At 40.7% G+C, this 26726-nt stretch overlaps 1 protein-coding gene across 1 annotated transcript in view; it reads right to left on the bottom strand.

Annotated features, from left to right (window-relative positions):
* The window catches only part of slc25a26 (solute carrier family 25 member 26), a 63857-nt gene extending 37970 nt beyond the window's left edge, over positions 1–25887 (bottom strand). Inside the window, exons 1-5 of the mRNA XM_042511225.1 lie at positions 25755–25887; positions 23712–23868; positions 20513–20631; positions 12759–12863; positions 11147–11194 (exon numbers count right to left, since the gene is read on the bottom strand). Of these exons, the coding sequence (XP_042367159.1) occupies positions 11147–11194; positions 12759–12863; positions 20513–20631; positions 23712–23868; positions 25755–25787 (462 nt within the window). The 5' untranslated portion in view covers positions 25788–25887. The remainder of the gene's footprint in view (positions 1–11146; positions 11195–12758; positions 12864–20512; positions 20632–23711; positions 23869–25754) is intronic.
* Between the last annotated feature and the right edge of the window lie 839 nt (positions 25888–26726).

The following is a 26726-nucleotide window of genomic DNA, read 5'->3' as shown; positions in this document are numbered from 1 at the left end:
AAAAAGCTTTTTCCTGCCAACTGGAATGAACAGCAGAGGGCGCAGCCTCTGATAACATGACCCTAACTGAACTGTGGGCCTACATTAGAGGTCATGAAGAAGACCATTAACAGTCAGTAGCTTTGTGACACGGCTTGAGCCAATCACTCCAGTCACTCAGGCAGACCAGCTTCCGCCTTGTTCACGCCCCCTCCGCGTAATTCGACCAGGTATACATCCGCGCTTAAACAACAAAGTGAAATTGGTGCCTTGCTCACTGTATAGACCCAACTTAGTGAATAGTTTATCACGCGATAATTTCCTTATCGCGCGATAAGAATCCCGCGTTAACGCAGCGCGTTAACGCAGCACGTTCACGCCGTTAACGGCCCACCACTAATTAAGACTGATCTTTAATATCCACTTCACTATTCATTCCAGCACTGTTCTATTGTTTGCCATTTTTTAGTGACTGGTCTTTCTGGTAAAATGAAGATGCCAGTACCACGAGAAGTACCCTTAAAGTGATAGTGATACCAATAAAGTACCTCATTCTATACCCATAATGTGAATGGGTATAGAATGATCCCCTACACACACACACACACACACACACACACACACACACACACACACAGGGCTAACTGTTAGCATCACATCCAATGTCTATACAAATTTCCATGGCAATCAATCTAATAGCTTTTGAAATATTTCAGTCTGAGACCTAAGTGGTGGACTCACTGATCTTTCACCATCCCTCAAGTCCAGTCACGAGTGGCTTATAAGTTTGTATGATGTGCTGGAGTGAGTTACTTTGCTTAACAATGGTCTTTTACAAGAAGAATGCCCCTTTGTTTGGAAAAGACCTTTTCATTGTTGGCACCAAACACGTACAAAAAAGAGAATTCTTGCATTAATCTGACATGGTTTGAATTACTATTGTGGTGTAATCAAGCACAAATATTCAACCATGTAATCCCTTTGGCTCACATAAACAGCAGCTCCAGCTTGGACAGCTGTGAATCTAGATGAGTGTTGAATTATGAATCTGTTTGAACTCTTAACCTGTGCTGGGGTTGAGTGAGGTGAGTGCTCGTGGTGCAAGTGACACTTTATATTTCTTTTTCTCCCTTAGACATTAAGCAGTGACATGGCAAGCGTGACCCTTGACATTCAGGCGGTCTGTTCCACATGTTTCAGGGTTCTTACACCTTCTTAAACATCAAATTCAATGACTTTTTTAAGGACTTACCAAGCCAAATGTTCAAATTCAAGGACCTAACCCAGCACAGTTTGGGTAACAAGAGGTTTGTGTAGTAAACTTTATGCAGGTTTTTATTCTTATCAGAACCAATTTTGCTAATGAGCACTCTTTGAACCAGAGATAGCAATGTCTTTTTGGGTCTGAAGGAGTGCTGCTAGAAAGATGATGGACATGACTGAGGAAAAGGGGGGCAGGCCCATGCCTTGCTGGGTGGTGGGGGAGCAGGTGCTGCCTCTGGAGAGTCTCATATGAGGCTGTCTAGGGAAAAAAGGGCACTTATGCAACAAAAAACCCTCATAAACTACAAAACAGTCCCGCAGATCGTATAATGTGATTTAAAAATTCAACTCATTGCCTGACAGGTATTTTCATTTACGATCCAAAAGCCAACTAAATTCACAGGGGGTCATGTTTTACAGAGAAACGAAAGACATTAGATAACTTCTTAGATAAAAAAAGGGTTTGTGGTCCAATTAATATTTAGTAGCAATCATTTTAAATGAGTTCATTGAATTGTTTGTGAGAAGGCGGGAGTAGGCTTTCAGAACTTTACTTGCACAGGTAACCAGGATGTTATCATATATAGACACGAGAGATGAAACTGCCTGGTTTTGGAGAGGAGGGGAGAAAAGGAGAGAGTGAAGGATCTGCATCGTTGCTTCTTGGGAGATGGGAAGTGGTGCAGTAATTACAGGGTGCTTCCCCTTGTGTCTGGCTGTTGCACAGCACTGATTTATCCTCCTTCCACTCCCTTAACTCTCACTCTCCCCTGTCACTTTAGGATAAAGTGAAAATAAGACGTTACTGTTATTTAGAGTGGATCTGATTGAGGGTTTAACTCATGTAGAGGTTTCTTACACTGACTTTACAATAGGCTGATTGACTGAGATGGGATTACAGTATTTAGGCAGTTAGGGTACTATGTCAGATTCAATGGCTGCTAAATTCAAGTGGAACAGGTGTCCAATTCAAACAAAATCTACTTTGCAAGTATTGCTATCTGGGGAATAATGCATCACACTCAATCTTGGGTACTGGCACTGGATTCCAACACACAGGAGCACACTCTTGACACTTATTTCCTTCCACATGACATCCAAACCACTGCTGTCCCTTTCCCCTCTGTTCCAAAACGACTACCCCCCTCCGTTAAATACCCTCCCACCCAGTCCCTTGCCAGGCAGTCTGAGCTGTATGTTATTAGAAACACATGTGGCGCGCCAGTTTTCTGGTTTTCTGCTCGGATTGAGACAAACATGCGTAAAGTTGTGGGAAGCAAACATAGCCCAAAGACTCGGAGAGAGGCACACTGACTAACATGGCCACGGCTGTCACAGCACTCACACATACAGCAGAGAAGAGAGGCATAAATACAACCATAACTGTCTAAAACAACAGTGTCTTCTTTTCCTTGAAAAAAAATGTCTGGCAGCAGGTATTGGTAATAAGTCTCCACACAGAAATGCATGGAGAATCCCTGCGTTACAAATTATAGCCACAATGATGGATCTCTGAGTGGATTGAAGAGCTCAATGGGGACAAACGTACTTAACATAAGTGTGTGATCCATGGCTCTCAGTGGCACAGACTTCCGATGCATCATCCTCAACAGGGAGCCGCCGAAAGCCCTGCACTGTCCCCCGGCCAAGTCGGCACTGAGCAGAGAGCACACGTGGGGGTCTGACAGAACGGCAACTAACTCCTTAAGCACATCCGACTGTAGAAGTCATTAATAAGACCGCGTGTTGATCTTAGGAAGGTTGCCGAGGTTTAGTCGGATTTGCAGCAAAAGCTACCGCGCCAATGTCCTCCCCAAGGGGACTGGATGTACGAGGAGGATGGAGTATAGGTGCTTCGGCCAGCATGGATGTATGATGAGGCACAGAAAAACAGTGAAAATACAACTGTATTCACACAACTACACTAATGTGAATGACAGGTGCAGCTAGTCACTGTGAACTGGAGCCTGTCCATCCGTCATCCAGAGTGGCAGTAGGAGTAAACCATTAATCCCCGGTGTGATGTGTGTGGTAAAGTGATAGAGATCATCCAGTGACAAAGAGGAATCGTTCTCCGTGGCTTAAGAAGGCCATCACTCTTCTAACAAGGGTCGACTCGACCTGCAAACAACTCGAACGGGGGCGGCATTCAAAACTGATATTCCGTACCTCAAGAAGGTAGACAGATAGTGATTCATCAAAGAAATGAATACTGTTTAAACTCATATCAGGCTGAGGCCTCTCTATAGCTGTTTGGCTGCCTTTGAATTGCTTAAAGTAAGTTTACAGTTGAGGAGTGCATCAATATGCTTGTATTATACAACAAATAGTTCCAACTAAGCAATTGGACTCATAAGTAAAAATATTACCCTGCTGTTTCCATGGCGATGTTGTAACTGCCAAAGCTGGAAAAAATGAAAGAAGGCAACAAAACTGTTACAAAATGGGTCGTTTTCTTGTTAATTTTGATTTATACAGCACATGTAGTTCTGATGGACAGTTGGAAGAGAATTATTTTGCAGCCATTATAATACCATTTATCAAATATTTAACACAAGCAAGAATATTTCTGAGCTTGACTGAGGCTTCATTCGTATGCCCAGGGTCAAGACATTTTTCATATCGGTATGAAGCATTTTGCATCAGATATTATTATAAATTGAAAGAAAACATCAATAAAATACAGCTGGTATGATGAAGTGCAACAGCCGTCTCACTAATGCTATAAACTATAACCTGACACAAAAATGACAATAACCATTGTACTTGCCTGTTCAATGCCAGATCTAACTGTATACTGCCCCTGACCTTACATTCAAAATACCAAGATGGCTGTCTTCTGTTGTTTCTCCTTATCAGTGAAGCAGTCAAACATAAACACACCCTCCCTTTCTGTTTGCCGTCGCCTTAAATTACATCAAATAATAATTCATTTCTCACTTTAACTTTTGTTCTTATATTTTATTACCTGTCTTGTTCTGCTTAATGACTGTTTTAAATGATTTAATTTGAATATGCTTTTATGATGTTTTGCACTTTGTCAGGAATCGGGCACCAGCCACCAGCCAAATGCTGGTAAAATGTGCAAGTGGCCACACTTCACTCACAAGCCAAAAAAATAATGGCAATCCATTGAGTGCCTGCTAGATTTTGGAATCCAGCAGCTCAGCAGGTGGACAAAAAAGTTAAATTTCCAACCCTGCTTTGAAGCCACTTTTCGCAGTGGACAGGCAGTGTAATTCCATCAGTCATGTGACACTATGTGGCCCCAAAAAACATTTCACATAGAAATAAATGGGGAAAGAGATGTCTGTAAATCAGTGGATACATTTTTTTTTTAGTATTACAACCCCTGCAAAATGACCCGCACAATTGAATCACTTTATGCCCATTCAAATTAACAGAGTGCTAAACTTGAAGTAGCCAGTTCGGCCAGAGGAAGTCTTCAGTGCCTGCTCTATGGGCCACACAGTGAGAGTACATAAAGGTGCTGCTGCAGGAGCCACATAACCTGCCCACCAGCAACATGACTAAACCACCATCCGTCTACAATAAGCCCACTTTGCTCCTTGGGCTGGAAGCAGAAGCTGCTAAATTAGTGTTTAGCTAACTATGAAGGGTTAGGCTAAAAGAGAGGCGGTTATGGCTGGGATTAGGGTAAGGGTTACATCTTGTTACTTACAAGGTAAATCATGTCTTCATGTATAAGGAATTAAATGCTGCATCCACTTCTCTTTGTAAACCCATGGTCATGGTACTTTTAACATTTTATGTAAAGTACTCTGAATTGCCCTGTTGCTGAAATGTGCTGTATAAATAATCTTGCCTTGTCTTCTATAGGTCAAGTGATGTCAAGGGTCATAACTACAGAGGTCAACAGGACTCTTAAGCTACTCGTTGATCACAGTGTAAACAGATAAGGTAGCACCAGCAGCACATGCATCTCCATCTTTGAAAGCAATAGAGCCAAACTCCATTTCATTGGCAGATCTTCTGCTGGTGTGCAGAGGCTTATAAAAGTCTTATTCTGTGACTGCATAATTGCAAACAGCTATAAATTGAAAATGGCTGTTACAAACAGTCCAAAATGAAAGAAGACACAGTCATCTTGTTGGTAAGCCTAATATTACATTTTTGACGGACAGTTTAAGATTTTCCTTGGTTTGGTTTCTATTTTTTCCAAGTGTGATCTTGTGACATTTTCCACCTCATTTAATCCAGTCTCGTTAAGCTTTTTTAGGCGTTGAATCCATTTAGAAGAGTTGGTTTGCTGTCTGGCACTAAGAGATCAATGGCAGCTGCTCTGACCAACTCTAAACACAAAGCAGGAGGAAGCCTCCGTCTTCACACGTGTCCCTGCCTTTATATATGTAGAGAAAAATAAACACTTTAGCTTCCCCTGCCATGTCTCTCTCCCCTCCTTCTGCTCTGTCTTACTCATATGAGGGTGTATAAACATTAGCCTCTGTGGATCAGCACACACAAAGACAGGATATGAGAGTGATTCCCCTCACCTCTCCCTTTTTAACGTGCGTCACAGACAGTGAAAAGTGGCGCTTTTCCAAAAAAAGGGCCATGTGGGGGTCAGCTCTGCTCTCCTCTACATGCCAGTTCATATAGTTTCAACCTGAGCATCCCAGCAGAGGAAGCAAATAACCCTCACTGCTCTGTATGGACTCATCAAAATTCAATGCACACACTTCAACAACTGAGTTCTCGTTGCACGGTTGTGATTGTGATACACCACCTTTAAAAAGCTGGATCCAGCACGACTGAAGCTGAGCTGGGGGGGTTAAGAACAAGGGAAATGGTAGGTGTAGGGGTCGGGGGAAATATTTTGACAATTATTGAGGTTATTTTCATTTTTATTTTATTGCTTCCAGGTTTAAAAATGTGAAAATTGGTTGCCATTTTGAACATTAAAGACAACTGGATATCTTTAGGGTTTGGATTGATAGTCAGACAGAGCAAGCAATTTATCAGCTTCACCTTGGGTTTAAGTTAAAGGGTCTCTGTGCAAAATTCAGGGTGTACAAGTTGTGGGGACACGGTCCTCAACATAGAGGTGGCTGAGCCGGCGGCTGGCAACAAACAGTGCTAATTCCATAAACAGTGCCAAACAACTCAACAACTAATTCTATAAACCAGAGGGGAACCAAAGCGCAGGTGCTACACGTCAACACAACCGTCATCCCAAAAGAGTGTAAATGGCAGCGATGAGCTATTCATGGGGAAACACACTAAAACGAAGCCGGACCATCTTACCGCAACAAACCACAGAGAAGCTCAGATTATAACACTCATAGAGTGAGCGTGACTTCATTCTCTGTTCAGGACGCCATCACGCCACTATTTCTTCACAAATCAAATAGTGGTTTGCTGCTTCATTAATGCTCTCAAAGTCACATATAAAACCTTTAGTTGTGGTCGCCATATTTAACCATTTTCTCATGTCGTATAGTTCCGACAATGAATCAACAAAATGAATCTGCAGAATATCAATGAACAATAAAAATGATAGTTAGTTCCAGCACTTTTCAATTGACTGAATATTAAGTTAATATTAAGCCAAAATGCCAAAAATTCAATGGTTCCAACTACTCACCACAAAGGTGGTGCTCTTCCATGACAGTAAAGACAATGTTTTAAGGTTTTGGACTCCTAATCTAACAATACAAACCGTTTGTATATGTCAGTTTATGCTTTGAGAGGTTGTCATAGCCATTTTTTTACATTTCACAGACCAATCAATCAGTTAAGAAAACATTTACTGATTAATTTTGTTTGATGTGTATCAAAATGATATGAGTTGTATGCTATGGCCTTTTCAAAAGTGTGGTAGACATTGCTCTTTAACACCAAATGAGGGGAGATGCTTTGGAAAAATACCATTCATCCCTTCGGTAGAGAGCCAAAATCTGACGAGCGGCATTGAAGCTGGTCTGGGGGCTTGTGGCAGCCCAACGCCTAACTAAATAACTTTACATCGGTCTTCCTTTATTTTGTTACCCACACATCAAAAGTCATCCCCAGACATAGTTTGAAATTTATTAAAAACCTTAAAATCAGATCGAAACAGGACATAACTGCAGACATCCTACAGCTGGAGCGATGCAATTTGGCCTGTTGGTAATAGTTAAAACTCAACTGAGCAAGTCTTCCCTGACAGCCAAACCTCCTGATGGAGGAAGCAGAGAAGGGATCAGCTGGGGATTGAAGAGGAGAAAGATAAAGAGGAAGCAGAAATGTGATGGGGAGGAGCCTGGATGGAGAGGTGTTTCATAAGCCCTACTGCCAGATCTTGTAACTCAGGTTGCCAGTTCCCAGCTGCTGGGGTGGAGAAACTTTGAGGCTGATTCAGAGGCTGGCTAAGGAAAAATACACATAACACCGGTGAAGGGAAGAAAAGGAACACGTTTTTCATCGGTAGACTGTTCGGTCTCATTTGGCTTGCTCAATTAACCTCCTTGTCTGTGTGCTTCCCCACTTAAAAGTGTTCAAATGGATTTAGATAAAGTGGCTTTCAGACTGAGCGGGTGAAGTATGAGAGATATATGTAGTGTGGCCGTATGCTAGGCGAGGTATCAGACTCTTCAGTCGACTGTGTCAGACACTGTCAGCTTCACTTACACCTATCCCCCCAACAGCCCCCATACCACCACATTACTAAATTACTATCTAATAACCCATCTCAGGCTCATTACTCAAACTCAAATTGGAGCAGTTCAGATCAAATCTGAGATCACCTCAAAGCGCTTTAGATCAGAAAAATACAGGGCTCACCATTAAAAAGAAAAAAAGAAAAAAAAAGCCATCATTTTCGGTGCAGTGACTGCTGCTCATAAATGTCATAAACTGGATTGGTGTGATCGGGGAGCAGAGAGACAGTAAAAGAGAGGGGGAATACTGACAAAGTGGGGAGAGGAGTGAGGAGAGAGAGAGTCTGGCACAAACATTTACGGCAGTGATAATCTTAGCATGCCATCTAGTGGTGAAAGGTGGTACTATCCAAAAGAAGACGCTTTGGGTGTCCTGTTGAGCTTGAAATAGGGGACCCTGTCAAAGTGACAGGCAGATGAATAAAGTCTGTGTTAGCAGTGTTTTCATAAAGTGAATACAAATTAACACCCAGGCAACATGTACAATTTATATCTGGGACTTCAGGGGATATATGGCAGAAACAGAATAAGTAACATAATAAGTATGTTTTTTTTAGTGTATTATCACCTGAAATTATTTGCCATAGAATGAGCTGCTACATCTACATAGGGAGGGATAAACAAAACACTGACTCTAGATAGAGCTGTTCACACTTTCACGACCGCCACTGTACTAAGCAGCCTCTCTGTAAAAAGGCGAACAGCATCAGAAAAACACTTCTTTTCCATTTTACTTGAAAGTGCTTTATACGGTGTTTTTACTAGTTTAAATCACCTGGTTTGTTTGTTTTGGAAATGAAAAATTGAGATGAATTGATAATTCTGCTCCTGCTAAAAAAACCCCTGTATGTCTGCAGCTTCAGTGATCAGAGAAATAAGGTGAGCACAAGGGTTGCAGCGGTATATCGTAAACCATGGAATAAAAATTTACGGTTATCACTCTGAGTACCTGTCTACCATATTAAAAAATAAATGCAACCTCTTGGAGAATTTCACCTGTGTTGATATCTACTTTATTTGTCAGACTTTTTACACATACTTCCGTTAAAAAAAAGTGGTTTTAAGTTCAAATAGCAATAAAGCATTCGTTCAACCCAAACAACTTCTGTTTTCATTCCTTTTACGGTTACGGTAACTTAGAATAATAATAGAAATTGAGTAAAACTGTATATCGTGATATTGCAAAATCGTGATATTTTCAGAGACAGTTATTTTACAGTGAAATACTCAAACTGTTGCAACCCTAGTGAGCACACAACAGCAGGTGCTGGGCTAACACCCGTCTGCATCAAGCCGAACAGCATTGGAAAAACACTGATTTGTAGCATGAAACTGCTTTATTTAGCATTTTCATCTGTTTAAATCACCTGGTTTACTCTTTTAAAGAGCAGAAGACCTCTGCACATAATTCAGCTCCCTCTAAAAACCTCCCAAACAATGGCAACTGAAGAAATCCTAACCAGCAGTTCACACTTTGTACATGGGAGAAGTTCCAGCTGGTTGCTATCTGCAATCCTCACTGATAGACGCCACTTAATCCTCCACACTGCTCCTTTAAAACAAGTGCACTCTTACTTAAAATCCTGAACAAAGTCTTGCTGATGTTCATTAATAGGCTCTTGGGTTTTTTTTTCAGAGCTGAATAAAGTCATTTTTCACAGCACAATTTTATTCACCACAATCTGAATCTCATTGATTTCATGCTCTATTCGGCTGGAACCCGAAAGGTGCCGACACAGCAGACAATTTGACAGTTTTTTAAGAAGAGGGGAGACCACGGCAAAGATTAATGTGGTGCAAAAGAAAAAGAATGTAATGCCTATTAGTCAATGGAACAGATATGAGGTTTTAATAAAACTTATTGTTAATGTTGGAGTACTGTGTAAGACCCACAATAACTGTTTAAAACTCGCTCTGGTCAGTATAATGATCTGGATGTGTGAACCGGATCACCACATCAGTCACACCTCCACTCCACCTTCCAGGTCCAGGCTAGCCTCCCCTCCATGGTCGATCCTCACACATCCTGCACTAATGTGATATCATGCCCATCAGAAATGCCTTCTGAACTCTAATGAATATATAGCACAGAGAGGACCCCAATTAGTGGGCCAGCAAGGGGAGGAGGCGCCACGCCATACCACATAAACAAACTTATCTTGACAGGGTCGCTTGTCCAAAGGAGGGAGATAGGCTGATAGCGACGGAGGCCGAGAGAAAATGAATTACCTTCCTGACACACGTCAAAGCGAATCACCGCGGAGCATCCCTTGCCGTTCCCGTGCCCCAAATCCCTGCCGCCACCGTTGCGTTTCATCTGCCAGTGTTAGTATGCACACAGGCCGTGCGCCAGCCTCCAAATGTATTCATTTATTCAGAGCCCCTCGGAGAAATCACAGTGTCTTGTTGTCCTTTTTTTCCCCGGCTGTCCAGATGGAATTTGCGTGAATAACATCAGTTTAGTGAGGCAGAAAATAAGTACAGGCTAGCACAGCGGAGGGGACTAGATTACACTTTCACCCACCTCCCCAAAAAAAGGATGGAAAGACAAGTGTCACCTTCATATACTCCCATCTCCCTCTCTGCCTACCTTTCTCATTTTCCTTTCCAGTTGCATTGAAACTTATCATGCGGGGGAGAGCCCTAAGTGAGAGATCTATACAGCTTTCGCTACAATCATTTTGTGTTATCATGCACTGCAGGTGCAATTAAACAGAAGATCATGAATCAAAGAACTAGAGCGGCTTTTTCATTACAAAAAGGTGAGCGGCCATCAAGGGAGTGTAGCCCAGTGCGCATCCATCCATGTTTTGTTTTGCATTTAAAACGCAACTAATTGCATTAATTAATCAGATGTACTTCGAGTAGGAAGGACAGCATCTTGCACAAGTAATTGAATGAGATGGAAAAAAAAAAAAAAACTGTAAATCAATATTTCCAACCTCAGTAAAACCCGAGAGAAATTAAAACATCTGCAATCAGAAGAGTGGAAAGCCTCAATATTCGTCCAGCCTATCAAAAAGAATTCACTACAGAGCCTTCAAGAAGTCTCGTAATTGTCTTTGGTAAAAAACGCTTTGAATTGATTTCAATAGAATCTGTAAGATGTGCTTAGTAATTGCCTGGAACATAACTGGTATTATCAGTCATTTAGGTTGTGATCACTATCAGCGGTAGATGGCAGACAGACTAACTGAGATAAAAGAATGAAGATGTGAGAGAGAGAAAAACTGAATTAATCCTACCTCTCTGAGAACCGTGCTCCCATATCCTCTGTACAAGCCTCGTACACCCTGCTCAGAGAGGAGACAGTGTTCACAGACACACATTTATTACAATCACAGACGAATCATTGATTTGATTTAAAAAAAATATTTTCCTCGAAGAAATCATAAATGTTTACTTAACAGCACAAACAAAGTATTACAAAGTAATTGTTTCACAAGAAGCCGGGTATCTCACAACAATGACCATTCAAATTAATCTATTAAATCTTAAAATGGACAAAAAAAAAATCAAGTTTATTACAACTTAGTACTTATTCCATAGCTTTGGCCAATATTTCTCTAGTGTTTATGAAGAATTTGTATATATTAAAGTAAGAGCTTGGTTAGGGGTAGGGTCTCTGCATGCTCCAATCAAAGTACTTGTCAGATGGTCTAACAGCCTCTGAAATCCCTATCCCACCGTTCCAATGTCGGACTGAGTCAGCAGCATCTGACAAAGTCGGTAACTTTCAAAAACCAACTATCTGATTTACTTTTTATGTGTAAAACTGAGTATAAACAAAAGAAAGATTGTTCAAAAAGTGTGCAATGTTATTCCTATAACTGAATTAATGTGGCCCTTGAGAACAGCTATTAACACTTTCAGACATAGTTAAACATGGTTGAATTATGAACTAGTTCTTTTTTGAGCATACTCTAGCCTTTAGTATTTTGTGTTGGGGTTTGGGTTAGGTTTATTAAGGTGACTGCACTCCAAAATCTAAACAATTACTATATTCTGAGCAGTGTTGTATCACAGGTGTGGACTCGAGTCACATGCCTGGACTCAAGTCAGAAGCGAGTCACAAACTGGATGACTTAAGATCCGACTTGAGAAAATCATGAAATACTTGTAACTTCACTTGGACTAAAACGTCTCATGACTTCACAAGAACTTGAGGCTTTTGACGTACAAATACTTGATACCTTCCCACAAGCCCAAAGATAAAGTTCACGTACAAAAAATAAAATGTGGTATGCAAAACATGCAGGTCAAAAAAAGAGATGCCACACAACTTTCAGCTTAGTTTAACATGTGAAGCTGCACAAAGAACAATAGGTTGAAGCTAATATTAAAACTGAGCAGCAAGCTAATTCTTAGCAAATGTTAGCTAAACAGCTAAGTAATTGTTTAATAAGCTAAATGCAACATTTAAAAGCATTCATTAATTTCTTTTAATTCTATAATAGCTTTACTTTTTTACAATTTTATTATAAGTTTGAGTTTTTGGGTCATTTTTCCCTTTATTGATAGGAAAGGTGGGAGAGAGAAGGGAAGTGACACGCTCCAAAGGGCCACAGGCTGGATTCAAACCCATGCCGGTGCAGAAGCCTAGGCCATATGTGGTGCACACTCTACTCGCTGAGCTAGAGGTCGCCCCAGTATTAGCATTACTTTTTTTGAAAAGTGCATTAAGGCTTGTTTAGGTATCAAAACCCTAAGTTTAGGACTTGGGACTTGACTTGGGACTTGAGTACAAAGACTTGAGACTTGGTTACAATCACTGATAGATAAGATGGCCAAAACTACAAAAAAAGGTCAAAGCTGTAATAAACCAGGGTCGAGAAGGTGCCTTTTAATGCTGTGTACCTCTTCTCTGAGTGTAGCCAGCAGCATGTGGTAGGTGGTGGATGAGGGTGAAGCCTGGGTCCTCTGTTTGACCACCTCTGTGGGCACCCGGATTAGACATGCCACCTACAGGATGGAAAGAGCATGTTTAAACATGACTGGCCAGATACTGTTCAATGGTTACCTGAAAATATAAAATCACAATCTACGGTACTTTATTTCCTTTTACAGGGCTCTGAACACCGTTCGCCCAGGTGCCTTTTTGCTGCACATGATACTGTGTATCTTTCTATGTGGCAGGTGGCCACGGCCTGAGGAGAGCAATCGCATCGAGCTGGCAGGCTAACGAGTGCTTTAGTTTGCGTCAATCTTGCCAATTAACAAACTCATACACACAGCAGACATGACACCTGAGCAACAGGTAAAAAGGTCAACAGGCTGACTGTGTATCTGTGTCCAAAGAACATGCGCTTCCATCAAACACACTGATGGATCCAGACACACACGCACACCTCAGTAACCACACTCCCCGCTACAAGTTCCAACCCATCCACCATATGTCAACAAAAATATGGACTGCCAACAGCAAGTGAAGATAGACATGAATATTTATGCTTCATAACTCCCATCGCCCTAAAGGCAGGCAGGCAGGCACAGCTGCCCACCTGGCGACTTGATTTCCTATTTATCCTGCATTGGAGCAGAAATACCGGCTAACGGCAAGCAATCTTACAGAGAGATTGGTGAGCCACCCCCTTGCTGTGACTCCCCTTGGTCATACAGACGCCAGTCTGCCGGTGCCACCCTCGCCACAGCAACGTGATGTGGGAAGAGGAGCAAAGAGAAAGAGTGATATAGGCACTGCAATAAAGATAAAATGCACCCATTCCTGTTTTGCTCATTCTGCATTCGGCTATCCATATCCATCAGAAGTTTTAGAGGTGAGGGGCCCTGGGGGATAAGGCTCTTCTGCCGCACTCTGTGAGGGGGAGAAGGCTACCCCGACAGCTGTTAGAGGGCTCACGTCTGTCAGCCACTCGTCTCCCCTGCCAGACACCAAGGACACCTTATGAGCAAGAACGTGAATATATGTGGAGCACAAAAGGACAAGGGATAAGTCAGCAATCCTGGAAGTCAAGTGAAATCACAGACTGAACTGCAGAAGACTTTACAAACAAAACAAGTGAATATGTACATGCATAGTTCTGCCTCTGTAAAAAAATATTTGTTTTGACCTTCCCTGCATCACTTTTTCTGCAGACAGATGCCAGTTCTTCCTCTTTTCAACACACAATAAGCAATTTAAACCTCATTTCAGTACATACGAACAAAAACAAAAGACTTCAATGAGTGTCTATGAAGAATTCACAGCAGTTCTTATTGGTATTTCAGGTGTGTATGACCATAGGTTAGCTGCAGCCTAACCGTGGTGCAATAGTACCACCAAGTGGCTGCACACCCACCTGCCTTACCTCCCTGCAATAACTAAACTGGCTGAATCCGTCTCAGAGATCTCATTTGCCCTCCCTTTGGTCAAGTTACCATTTCTAATACATTGTACATCATGTTTTCCCCAAACCAATTCTCCAAAGGGCCAGAATAAGGCAGCTAAATAGAAAGAAAGTGGCTATGACAAGTAATTACTGACGTAATTGGATGGGGGGCCTGGAGTTGAGACGGCCTTTCCTCTCCTGTCACTGCAGAGGGGGAGGCAGAATGAGCCAGAGATTATACCAAATAAATTAGGGACATTGTTTATTTGGGAGTAATTTGCACGCCTAGGGGTGGGGAGAATGATGTGGAGTGGATAGAAGATATAGTGTGCAGCCTGTGAGGCCATTTCAGATCTCGGAAAAGAGCAGAAAATGTGAGAACAATGGTGATGAATTAGGGCATGATAAAATGTGGCTGGAGCTTAAAAGAATAATGGAGTCATATCCTGTGTTAGGAGGGACTTCACCACATTTTGAAAGAAAGAACAAACAAAAGAAAGATTTAAGTAGGTGTCCTTCATTACAAGTCAGGTTTGTTTCCTCACGTTTCGGGGAGGGCTGTAGGTGGAAGGCTGGCAGGATGATAGACGTCTGTTTCTTCTCCTACTTTGCTCGCCCTTCATTCTCAATGCTTCCCTCTGGCATGTAAACTTATTATAAACCCATTGGCAGTCTTTTAAATTCCTGCTACCATTCATCTTTATTTACAAGCTGTTGGATTCGTCAAGCAGCGTTAATTAGGAGGCTGCCTGCCTGTGATTGGAGCCTCTCAGTTTCCCTTGGCCTGTTGTTGTTGTTAATCCAAATGACAGAGCGTGTTTTCAATTTCCAGCACTGGCCGCCAAACAACAAGGTAAGAAGCCCGGCGCTCAATCGTGGGCGAACCACAGTAAGAAATGGGAAATTAGCAGAGACTCACAGCACATTATGGGCATAGCCAGCGAATCAATCCACAGATTGAGTCATTACTTGCCTCCGTCCTCCCGTCCTTTGCTACATCTCTCTTTTACAGCTCAGGACTCAGTGGTCAGTCAATCAGGAAAAAGATTACCAATTGGCACAATGAAGAGACGTCAGGTATGAAAACCAAACAGGCTGTAACCACTGTTATTGGCCTCACATTTTAGGATTTATTTGTCAAAAAAAATTGTAAAATATACTGCATTCATTACAAAAATAATTTGCCATAAATGAACTGCTGTAGCCACAAAGAGACAACAGAAAACAACAACCCTTTACTTTAGCTAAATTCTGAAAATGCCTTGAAAAATACAAACAAATATGAACAAAACGACAATTACTGCCTCACAGTTGTATGCCCCTGTGAATCTTTCAAGTTGCACTTACAGTTTACATTCACGTCTGTGAAAACATAGATGAGACGGACAATGTGAAAACATAATGTCTTCACCCATGGCAGTCGCCAGCGCTGAGGTATAAGAACTCCCGCAGAAAAATGTCCATCTCTTACTCATCATGTCTCTGTAACGGATAAATTGATTACCTATTTCACAATAAATTGCAGTAAATTCCCTGATGGTTCGTATTACCTTTCAAAGTTTTATTTTATTTAAAAACTCAACTCAAACCCAGTGATGATACTGGTACCTCACCTACAGTGATACACTCACTAATGGCATTTCAAAGACAGGTTATCTTTACCATTAATGTACATTTTATATGGTTTTCATGTGTTTACAAAAGGTATTGGCAATGATATTTAATAATGTTTATGCAAAACAAGTTCAGCAATTTTTGGTTGAGATTTCGATGTAAAATGCTGTGAAATTAATTCAGTGCGTTTATCGGTGCTTTTCTGAACAATTCCTTGGTAATACTGATAATCAGGACAGTTTCAGTCACTAAAATTGTGATAGGAAATGTTTATCATGTTTCAGCTTTGGTCTCTTTTAGTCATGATACAATAAGTGGGACTAAACATGCTCTAAAACCTTTGTACCCTGATCTATGGTGGAAAAACAGTACCTTCAAACTCAATGTCATATTAAATACAATATTCTAAAGCCTGTGTAGACAATCCCACGACTTAAACGATTTTGATCACACGCCCAGCCCTATGATGCATTTTATAGCAAAGTGAAAGACTGAAATATGGGTCGACAAAGGAAGGAAGGAAGGAAGGAAGAGATGGAAGAAAAAAGGTCATGAAGAAAAAGGGGAAGAGATGAGGACACTGAGTGTCTCCAACTTTGAAACAACAGCCAATAAATCACAGAGCGTGGCGCTGCTCAAAGGCGATGCATGGATTATTTCTCAGTGCCAAGTTAAGTGGCTGCCAGTTTCTACCCCCAAAACTCCTCCCTCCCGCACCCTCCTTCTCGCTGTCCCCCCATCTTGTCATGTCACACTGTATTTTCCAGTACATCCTCCCACAGACATGTGGTGGCGAGGTGGTGGGGTTTATAGATGCGAGAGAAACTCACTGCCTGGCCTTGACAAATGAGCTTTCAGGGCAGACGTCGAGCGAATGGGAATGAAGATAAATCTGATCTAATGGCTGGATAACAGCCTGCTAGAGCCTGACAGACGCCATCAGCTTACACATTCTTTATGGGAGCGTCCCACCACTGCAGTCACACAAACACCGGGACGCCTCTGGCGGGGGGAGATTTCTCTCATTGTCTTGACCCTCTCTGGTTCTGTCTCTCTCCAGCTTATGACTGTCCTCCTCTCTGTCCTATCCTTTCTCCGCCTGTCCTGATTCTGTTTAGAGGTTAAGCCCTGCATTACGTAGTTATAAATATTAGTAATGACATCTGAAGTAGGGATGCACCAATACGTTTTTTTCTAGTCTCAATACCCGGGCTTCAGCTGATAACAAGTACTGATCTGATTCCAGTCTTTAATTAATGAGCTGTATGTCTCACTGTGTGGAAAATGATTGGGATTGTTGTTATATGTGTACGGCAACTTTAGGATTGACATGAGCGCTGCTTTCCTTCCTTTGTAAAGTAAACTGTGACGATAAATTGTGCTGCAGGAACTTGATTAAAAAGAATATTTCAAATTAACATGAATTAAAAATCAGGTGTCAATCTTATAAAAGCAGCAACAAATTGGTCAAAACTTAAACAGTGTTCAAAAATCCAGTAAAAAACAATACAAATGCATAAAATGGCAAAAAAAGTAAACATTATATAACATACTTACATACTAGTGCAAACAAATGAAATAATGAGCATGCAAAGTAAATAGGAATCAAAATTATTTCTTAACATTTAGTTCAAATAGGAATTTAAATGCCAATAACAAATGATATAGCAGATGAAACTGTAAACATAATTGAAATGAGCAGAGTCACCAATACCTGACCCAGCTATTTGAGACGATTTCGGCCAAATCCGATATCAGCTTTGGATCGCTGCATCCTTATTTTCAGACCATGCACCATCAAACACCTGTAGTAATTTTTTGCTTTATATCTGTATTCTTAAAACTACATATTTCCACCACCTATAATGTTGAATCAAATAGAGCTGGAATGATTCATCAATTAATCGATTAAGAGTCAACTTTTAAATTAATCAACTGATATATTAATTGGTTTGAGTCTTTTTTTTTTTTTTTTACAGGAAAAACATTGAAATTCACTGATTTCAGCTCTTTAAATGTGATTTTTTTTACTCCTTTATGAAAGTAAATGGAACATCTTTGAGTTTTTGGCAAATCAAGACATTTCAAAACATAATATTGGGCTCTAGGAAACACTGATTAACATTTTCACCACTTTCGGACATTTATCAAACAACTAATCGATTAATCAAGAAAAAAAAAGTGACAATCGTCAGTGGAAATAAGAAGTTGTGGCTCGAGAATCTAAAGAACTTTAAAATTGTGATTTCTGTAAGTTCTAATACTCAAAAGTATTTCACTTACAGGGATTACCGTGATGAGACTTGTTTTTACTGTATAAGCCTAACCACCCCTCCTCCCTGGATGAACATCTGTTAGGCCGAAGGCTCGACGATAAAGATAAGAATTGCTCCAATTTAAATGTGTATAACTGTTCTCTCTCCTTTCTTTTTATTCCCCTCTCATACTTAATGCAGAATACATTCTGGGCTCCAACTCCCTCTGGTATGATCATAATACACTCTGACTGAAGTCCACATCTAGTAAGTTTGTGCCAAGTCAAGCGCATCATCCATAGAGGGAGGCTTGGGGATAGGATTAGCAAAGCAATAAGTCCCATAAAGCTTCTGTTGTGAATGTTGCTGAGTGGAAACAGTTGGTAAAACACAACTAAATGGACTCCTGGGAAAAGGATCATGTTCTGATGAAGGGGTGGAATGGGAAAGTCAGAAAAGGACCAAATAACAAGTTGCTTCTTCTTTAAGTCCCTGTGTGTCAAAGCCTGCCCAGCTGCTCCCAGCGAGAGAGAGACGAGCAGGTGGAAGAGCAACAGAGAAAACATGATGGAAACCAGTGACCCCATCTTATACTGGCAGAGCACATCATATCACACAGAGTGGAGGACAAAACATAATGACTTTGCTTTCATGTTGATAATATGGTCCACAATTCAAATTTGGACTGAGCTCATTGTGTCTTTGTGCCTGTGTGGTTTTAAAAAAAAGCCAAATGAGAAAACTTAAACTGCTAAATGAAGTTGTCTGCCACAAAAATACAGTAAGCGCTGAAAAATAAAAAAAAAACTCTAAGTAAAGTAGATGAAGAGAAGGCAGCAGGTGAGATGCCTGTCGTCTTTCAGAGTAAGGGAAGTACTAATGGAGTAATCGTGGCTTAAACCTGTAGAATACACGCACTGAACTGAGCAGCTTTAATTCAGTTAAGTTACAACAACTTCAGAAAATCAAGTAAATACAGCTAAATTTTGAGTAAACTTAACTATTAGATATAAAGTAAAAGTTACAATGATATAAAACACAGACAAGCAGGAAACTACACTGATTCTATTCATTTTCTTTAAATCTACTAATCGATCAATCAGCTACATTGTTTCAGCACTAAGCATACGCGGCAAGATCGTTGCAGCCACCTGTCTTAAAAACTCAGTCGAGCTTATGTAAGAACCTCCGTTCAGTAACTTTTAATTAAAAATCATTAGCAGGGACTGAGGAGGCACAGAATCATATGGCAGCGATTGCATCATAGCGCGGGCGTTTAGGCCCTGCATAGCACTCAGGGCAGCACTAGGGTAGGCCTTTCATGGCTAAGCCCGAAGATTACTCTCTTTGAACAAGACGTATCCAGTTGCCAGAATGCAGTGGGATACTGCTCTGCTCAGCTCCACTCCGAGGATTTGTGCCTTTGATGTGCTCAAATCCAGAACAGCGGGGAAGGGGTTAAAGGTAGCCGCAACCTCAGCCTCACCTTTCACACTCATCTGCACTGTGTACCATAGACAAAAAGTGAACAGATTGTTAATAGCTGTCCTCCTACTGCATCTGTAATAACTGTTACACTGATAAAAGAGGATAAAAACAACTTTTATTGAATTTGTGCTAATGTAAGAGTAACGCGTGCTCTCTTCTCAACGCCGTGAGAAGCAGAGGCACAGATAAAGTCAATGAACACCCTCCCATGTGGAATAATCCCATTTCATAAACATGCGAAACTTGGCTAAATTACATCCATCCAAAAGCAATGAATACTAAAAACCTGGCATTTTGAAGAAAGCCACCGTGGTATAGCAGAGAGACATTCCTCTTTCCATACCCCCCATCCCTCTTCCTCTCTTCATGCCACTGTGAATACGCATGGACCCCCATATGGCTCACAGTCTGCGGTTCACTGCGAGTGATTGGGACGGGATGGACTGAGGAAATTGCACTGCTCCTCGTTGGTTTCAAGGCCGATTTCCCGGACTAAATTGGCAGACTCTGGGGGCCTGAGCTGGGAAAGTAGATGAGTAAATAGGCAGTAATGAGATCTTATTTGGGGGGGAAATGCTCGGACAGTCCCGAGGAAGCCCCCTTAACTTTTCCAGCTGGACCCTGGGGCCTACAGCCAAAACCGCATACTCACCCTCCCATCACCCCCCACTGCCCCCTTGCATAGTTTGTGCAATCTGAAAGGCAACATACACGCTGGTGGTGTTCATTTTGGACTTAATGTGGTGGGAAACACACCAAGAGGAAAAAACAAGTACATTGATGAGCAACAAGTGCATAAGACATCTGGATTTCTGATAATGATTTGGGGCCTACACAAATAAGCAAGATTTACAGAGTACAGGCAGAGTGAAAGAGATGTACAAAGTCAAAATTGGACGAGGCAAAAGTTGTGAGAGTGACTTACTATTTCTCCCAGGGAGGCGGCCAGCATGTGAGTGATAGGCGCCACGTGTGGTGCTGCTGCCACTCCACCAGCACCGAGCAGGGATTTTGTGCATTCGTAGGTGACAAAGAAAGCAGCGGCTGAAACCAAGCAGAACCACAGGCATTTAAGGCCCATTAGTCAACCAGCATACAGCAATTAATATCCCTCACCGCCACTGACAGGGGAGAAACTGAGGTGTGAGCATGTGTGTGTATGTGTGTGTGTCTGCATGTGCAATAGGGGTAAAAGCAAAAAAGTTAAGTGTGTGTCATGTGGACAAAGTTCAGTTCATTCTTAGACCCACTAAACACATACATTCATTCTGCAAAAGTGTTACATTTATTTTCCAACTGAAGCACAGATAAATCAGATTGGATTATATTCAACATATGACCCCAACATCTCATCTATTTCACACTTTATCTGATGCTCAAGAAAAGGGTTTGGGTTTAGTCAAACTGACTGATTAATTAGTCAACAGATTTATGCAGCTGTTTGACTGAATGATCTATATATTTATGAGATACTACTGGCTCTACTTTCACCCTATAGGAAACCCCAGTAATGAGTCCTAAGACCTGGAAATTAGCATTTCAGCACCACCAAAGTCAGGGTTTTTTTAATGGGTTTTTGGTTAGAAGTCTTAAAAAAGGTAGATGGTTCACACAAGCTGAAGAGGACTTTCACATTTTGTTCTACAACATAAAATGCATCAGTAAATACCGAACTTGCAAACTGAATCTTTTATGTCTTAGAAAACACAGTTGCTAGCAAGTGGCTGAACGAGACTACAGAACATCATCACGCTGAACCACGTTGAACATGGCTTTAAAGTCTCGTAGCAGTGGCGACGCGACTGTGGTTTAGTTCGGTTTAGCCTAGCAATAGCTTCTTACTTCTGGCGATTGCATTTAGGCTTCAAAAATCCTGAAAGGAGTATTTATTAGTGAAGATTTTATGGCTGAACAAAACGTGTATCATAAACAGTATCATAAAGTATCATAAGTATACAAGTATCATAAACATTTGTTTACCACAGAGCTTATTTTCTGCAATGATCCAAAATCCAATGGAAAGTCCCATAGGCTTTTTGACGAGGGAACCAGGGTGACGTTAGAAACAGGAAAAGAAAAACGTCACGTAACAGAAAAACGTCATTTCTTGGGCACTCTACAGTACCCAAATAGAGTAGCCTCTATCCTCTATTTTTTTGTATTCTGAATTTCTTCTATTCAAAGCTTTACTTCGAAATTGGGGCGTCTGGTGGCTTAGTGGATAAAGCAGGCACTGTCCTTGCCGCAACGGCCGTGGGTTCAAGTCCAGCTCGTGGCCCTTTGCTGCATGTCATCCCCTCTCTCTCCCCCTTTCACACTGTTGATCTGTCCTATCTAATAAAGGCAATGATGCCACAAAAAAAAGGGGCGTCAGGTGGCTCGGTGGATAAAGCAGGCGGCCCATAAATTAAGGCAATGTCCTCGCTGCAGCGGCCGTGGGTTCAATTCCAGCTTGTAGCCCTTTGCTGCAAGTCATCCCCTCTCTCTCCCCCCTTTCACACTATCAGTCTTCCATCCTGTCTAATAAAGGCAGAAATGCCAAAAAAAATCTTAAATAAAATAAAAAAGCTTTACTTAGAAATGTAGCTAAAATGACAGACTGACTTGATGCATTTGCAGTCATGTAGATTGACAACGCTTTTATTTGGATGCAATGCTGCGTTGAAATATGCTGAATCTTCTACCTGCAGATGAGGCTCTTCTTCTAACTGCAGGGCTGATCGTGTTATTTGTTTTGAGCGCTCTAGTCATGAAGCAATCTTGGTTAGGCAGCTACATTTAAACCTTTTAAAGAAAAGCCTCAGAGCATCAATCATTTAAGGTTCCACCATATTAACCAGACTCAAATAAAAGGATGTCCTCAAAAAAAAGTCCTATTTCAAATCTTTGTCATTATTCTTGTCATCATACATCACCATACCTTAATTAACTCAAGCTAGGATGACCTTATCGAGAAATACGTAAAGGAGACCAGCTGGCTGCATAAACGATGTGTGGGCACAAAGACCATGCGGAAGCCTTTTTCCACAAATGAACTGGTATTTACAAAGGAAGAATGTGCGCACCTCGCACAGACTTCAGACGAGGGTTACACGTGGTTTTAGCTGAGACAGCTGCAGGTGAAATCATGAGGAGGCGATTAAATATTTAGACACTGTTAACATTGTTTTGAGGTTGTTTGCCAATTTCCCTGATTGTGTTGGTATTTTTGCTTCACAGCTTCTTTTTTTTTTTAAATGTCAGTAAAAGGCATGTTTATAAACCTAATTTGAATTTATTTCTTTTTTATTTACATTCATCTACTTGTTAATGATCATTTCATTTTATCTTGTGAGGCACTTTGTAAAGTCAGTTTCAATGCGAGATCGAGGAATGAATTATTGAAATCCTTACCACCCTCGCCTATCCACTGATGCTTAATGATAATGATAATTATTGATAGTTTGCACAAATGTGATGAATTAGTGTTACAGATACCACAAATAGCAACAGCCATGTGTAATAACAGCGACTCTGATGCCATTGGAAAACCTTGCTGATGTGACAGAGTCTGTGAATTTGTAACTTCTTGAGGGAAATTGCATTTTGCATTGACGGGTCTAACAAATGGTGGAGCACACACAAGTATTGAAATGCAAACAAATGTTTAAGGTGATTCTGCATCTATTTATGGTGAATGGTGCGAGTGGAAATGAGGCTCATGCATGTGCGCCCAGCACCACAATGATTGAGAGTTGTAAAACAGAATCAGGCCACCACTAAAAATTATTTCATGACAGTGTGAGCTGCCTGATACAATACAAAGCAAAGAAATTAAACTAACTTGACTACTAAACTGATCCATGTACCCCCCAGTCACAAACCATAAATCCAACAAAGCAGCACTGTAACTAGTTTCCACTGTACTGTGACTGCAGGCAAAGAAATAAAATACATGCATGTGTAGCAGCTTTAAGAGCCTCTTAACACCCTACTCAAGTGACTTTGTGGATATAATGATCAACATGGTGCAAGTTTCGGACTCAGAATGACACAAAGAAGAATCTTGGCTGTTTGAACCTCAATTACAAACAACAACGAACAGCAGACCTTCATATATCTAGCTATCACAATGAGCATCATACCGTTGGGAAAGGAGCCGACAGCAGCAGATGGGACTCCAGCGTAGATGCCCCTGAAGCCCCCTGCCTTGTAGAAGCCCTGCTGACTTTGCAGTCTTGTCTTAATGGTGTCCAGGGGGAAGAGGGTCAGATCCACACACATCCCTGCACACCCCCCTGCCTAGAGAGACAATCACTTTGTGAGACATAATGCTGCAATACACACTCAGTGACATCGGTGATGGCAAACATACTCAGATCTTTTACTTAAACTTGTATTAAATTATTTTTTTTTTCCAGTTCAGGGCCATGCAGCAAGCTGTAAACACAGCACTTATAATCATCTTATGAAGTTGTTTAACTGTACTTTTTAGTTGTTGCCAATTTACACATTCAGCAGACACAGGCCAAGATTAGGAATAATTTGTTGTCATGTTTTCAGCCACCTGACATACAATAGGTGTAATAGCAAAGGAAATGACTGCAAATAGAATAAACTGTCAAATACATGTAGTGGAGTCGATTGGTGAAGGGAGACTTGTAATTTTCTTTTTGAAATGTAGTGAAGTAGAAGGATAAAATAATAATGACAAAGGAGAGCTGCAATAATGAGGAAAGGTCACTTTATTTACAGAACACAGGAAGTCACAATGTTTTCGGCCATCTCGCCTTCATCCGTGGACTGTCTTCATTAGTCAGTAGGCTAATATAAGCATAACCAACCAATGTCTCTGAAAGCAGAGGAAACTATTAGGGGTCGACCGATATTGTTTTTTCAGGGCCGATACTGATTATTAGTAGTTAATGAGACCGATAACCGATGTTAGGAACCAATATGCATTTACAACAAAAATGAAAATCTTTCTGTCAATATTTAGAATTTGAATATAACAAACTCCTACATAGAACTTTGTTTAAATGCATTTAGCAAATGTTGAATCAAAACTGAAAGTACATTCCCGGAAACTTTTTTGTTATAAAGTCTATTGAAAGTTTAAATAAAAAATGAATAAATCAAACTAGCAACCTCAGGTTTTACAAAGTAGACATTCTTCAAATGCTGTCACTTTCTTTGCACATTTTAATGAATACATTTTATCGGCAATCATTACAATAAAATGCCAATACAGACAATCAGCAAAATCCCAAATATTGGCCCCAATAATTTGCCGGGCTGATAATCTTTTGGCCCCCATCTATATATAGCTGTATTAAGTTACATAATATAAAGGGACTTTAGTACAAGGGAGTACCTTATAATTGTAATCAAGTACAATACGTGTAAATTTGTTTTTACTGCATATTGATATTTCTTTCTATCACTGCAAAGCACAAAAAAATGATGGTAAAAGAGGGCACTATACGCACAAACACATTTTTACACCACTCATAGCTGTTATTTGCTTTAACTGGGCAGTCTCCTCATTTAAGAACCAAAAGAAAACATCGCATATAATTCAGCATAGCCAATGAAATTTTACTCTGAGGACAGTCCTTTGCTCTTCCTGTATGACTTATTACAGTTAATTCTCAGTGAATGGACAAAAAAGATATGTCCCCAAACACTTGAGCAGTGAAAGTAGCAGTCACACTCGGTGTCTCCCATGACATTTACTTTTTGCTATGCTGATAACACTTCGGTAATTTCCTCTTTAACCATAAAATAAAACACTGATATGAGAAACATTGCGTTTATGTTTGTCATTTGAAAAGGGCAACTTTGTAAAAGGGAGCCCGCCCCTTCGCTCGTGCACACAAACAGCATTACTCCCCACAGAGATGCTCTTATCCACATAAAGCTGGTCCTAACCACAGAACAACCGTTTTTGTCTAGCTTTATGTGTGATAGTACTCATAATAACTCCAATAATAACATAAAAACCTTCTATAAAGTCAGACTAATGTAATATTTTGTGCTGTTATAGCCTGTGTCACGTTAGTCGCTGAGTTACGGAGACTTGTCGTCCGTTAAGATATAAAATGACATTTACCGTGTTGATATTATAGGTTGGTTAATAGATTTATTAACACGTAGCATGACTACTCGCACAAAAATTGCCAACTCACCACCAGGGACGCGACGAAGTCTCTTCTCTCCATGCTCCGCTTTCAAAACCTTCTCTTCCCAGCCGTGCAGTTCGTAAATGTGCAACTGTTGAGCATATCTGACACTTCACTGTAACCAAAACATGCCTGTGAAGGACGCTGCCATCTTGGTTGAATAACTTCCGCGTAACGTCATGACGCATGGTAACCACGCGACTTCGAACGCCGTTACGTGACTACGTTTCTTTTCACTTCACTAATATCGGGTTAAATTCTGTGCTGTACTGGCTTTAATGAGCCCATACTAAAAAACAGAAGTTGTAGACTATTTAGAGGTAATAATAATAATAATAACAGCAATAATAATAATAATAATAATATAATAATAATAATAATTTTATCTGCTGCCAAACCACTAGGCTGTGAGACTCCTCAGCTCTTCCTCTGACGCCAAAAAGATTTAGCAGGATTTAAGATGACAAATAAATCTCTCATCTGCCTTCATAATAATCATAATCATAATCACATTCATAATAATAATAGACTAATATAGACATATAGATTTGGTCCACTTGTTTTAAATGCTGGAACAATGCCATCCTCTAGGTTGAATTGCATTCAATTCTGTCTCTTTCCAGTTAGTATATGTTTCACTGAAGGAAAATCTCGACCAAGCAGGTGATTTAGTTCTTTTGAGATCAATAAATCTACCTGGACATGATTGGAAGTCAACAATTAATATTTCGAATTTTCTTCATTAACACTGCAGGAGGATGTTATGCCCAAGATTAGCCAAAAAGGCCAGCAATAATCATGTTCATCCTAAGTGTAGTCTAGATAACTAACCACAATGTCTACCATTAGGCCACTTATTAAAACAACAAAATGAACTTTTTATGCATTGGTCCTTTAGTTAAAAAAAAAAAAGTGTGTGGCTGTCAGGATCAGTGGTGGCAGACTGGGTCATGGAGGGGCTGTGACTTACTGCCTGCT

The sequence above is a fragment of the Plectropomus leopardus genome, chromosome 2 (assembly GCF_008729295.1).
Source record: "Plectropomus leopardus isolate mb chromosome 2, YSFRI_Pleo_2.0, whole genome shotgun sequence".
Classification (NCBI taxonomy): Eukaryota; Metazoa; Chordata; class Actinopteri; order Perciformes; family Serranidae; genus Plectropomus; species Plectropomus leopardus.
Note: the sequence above shows the minus strand (reverse complement) of the source record. Positions and strands in the feature narration are given on the sequence as shown.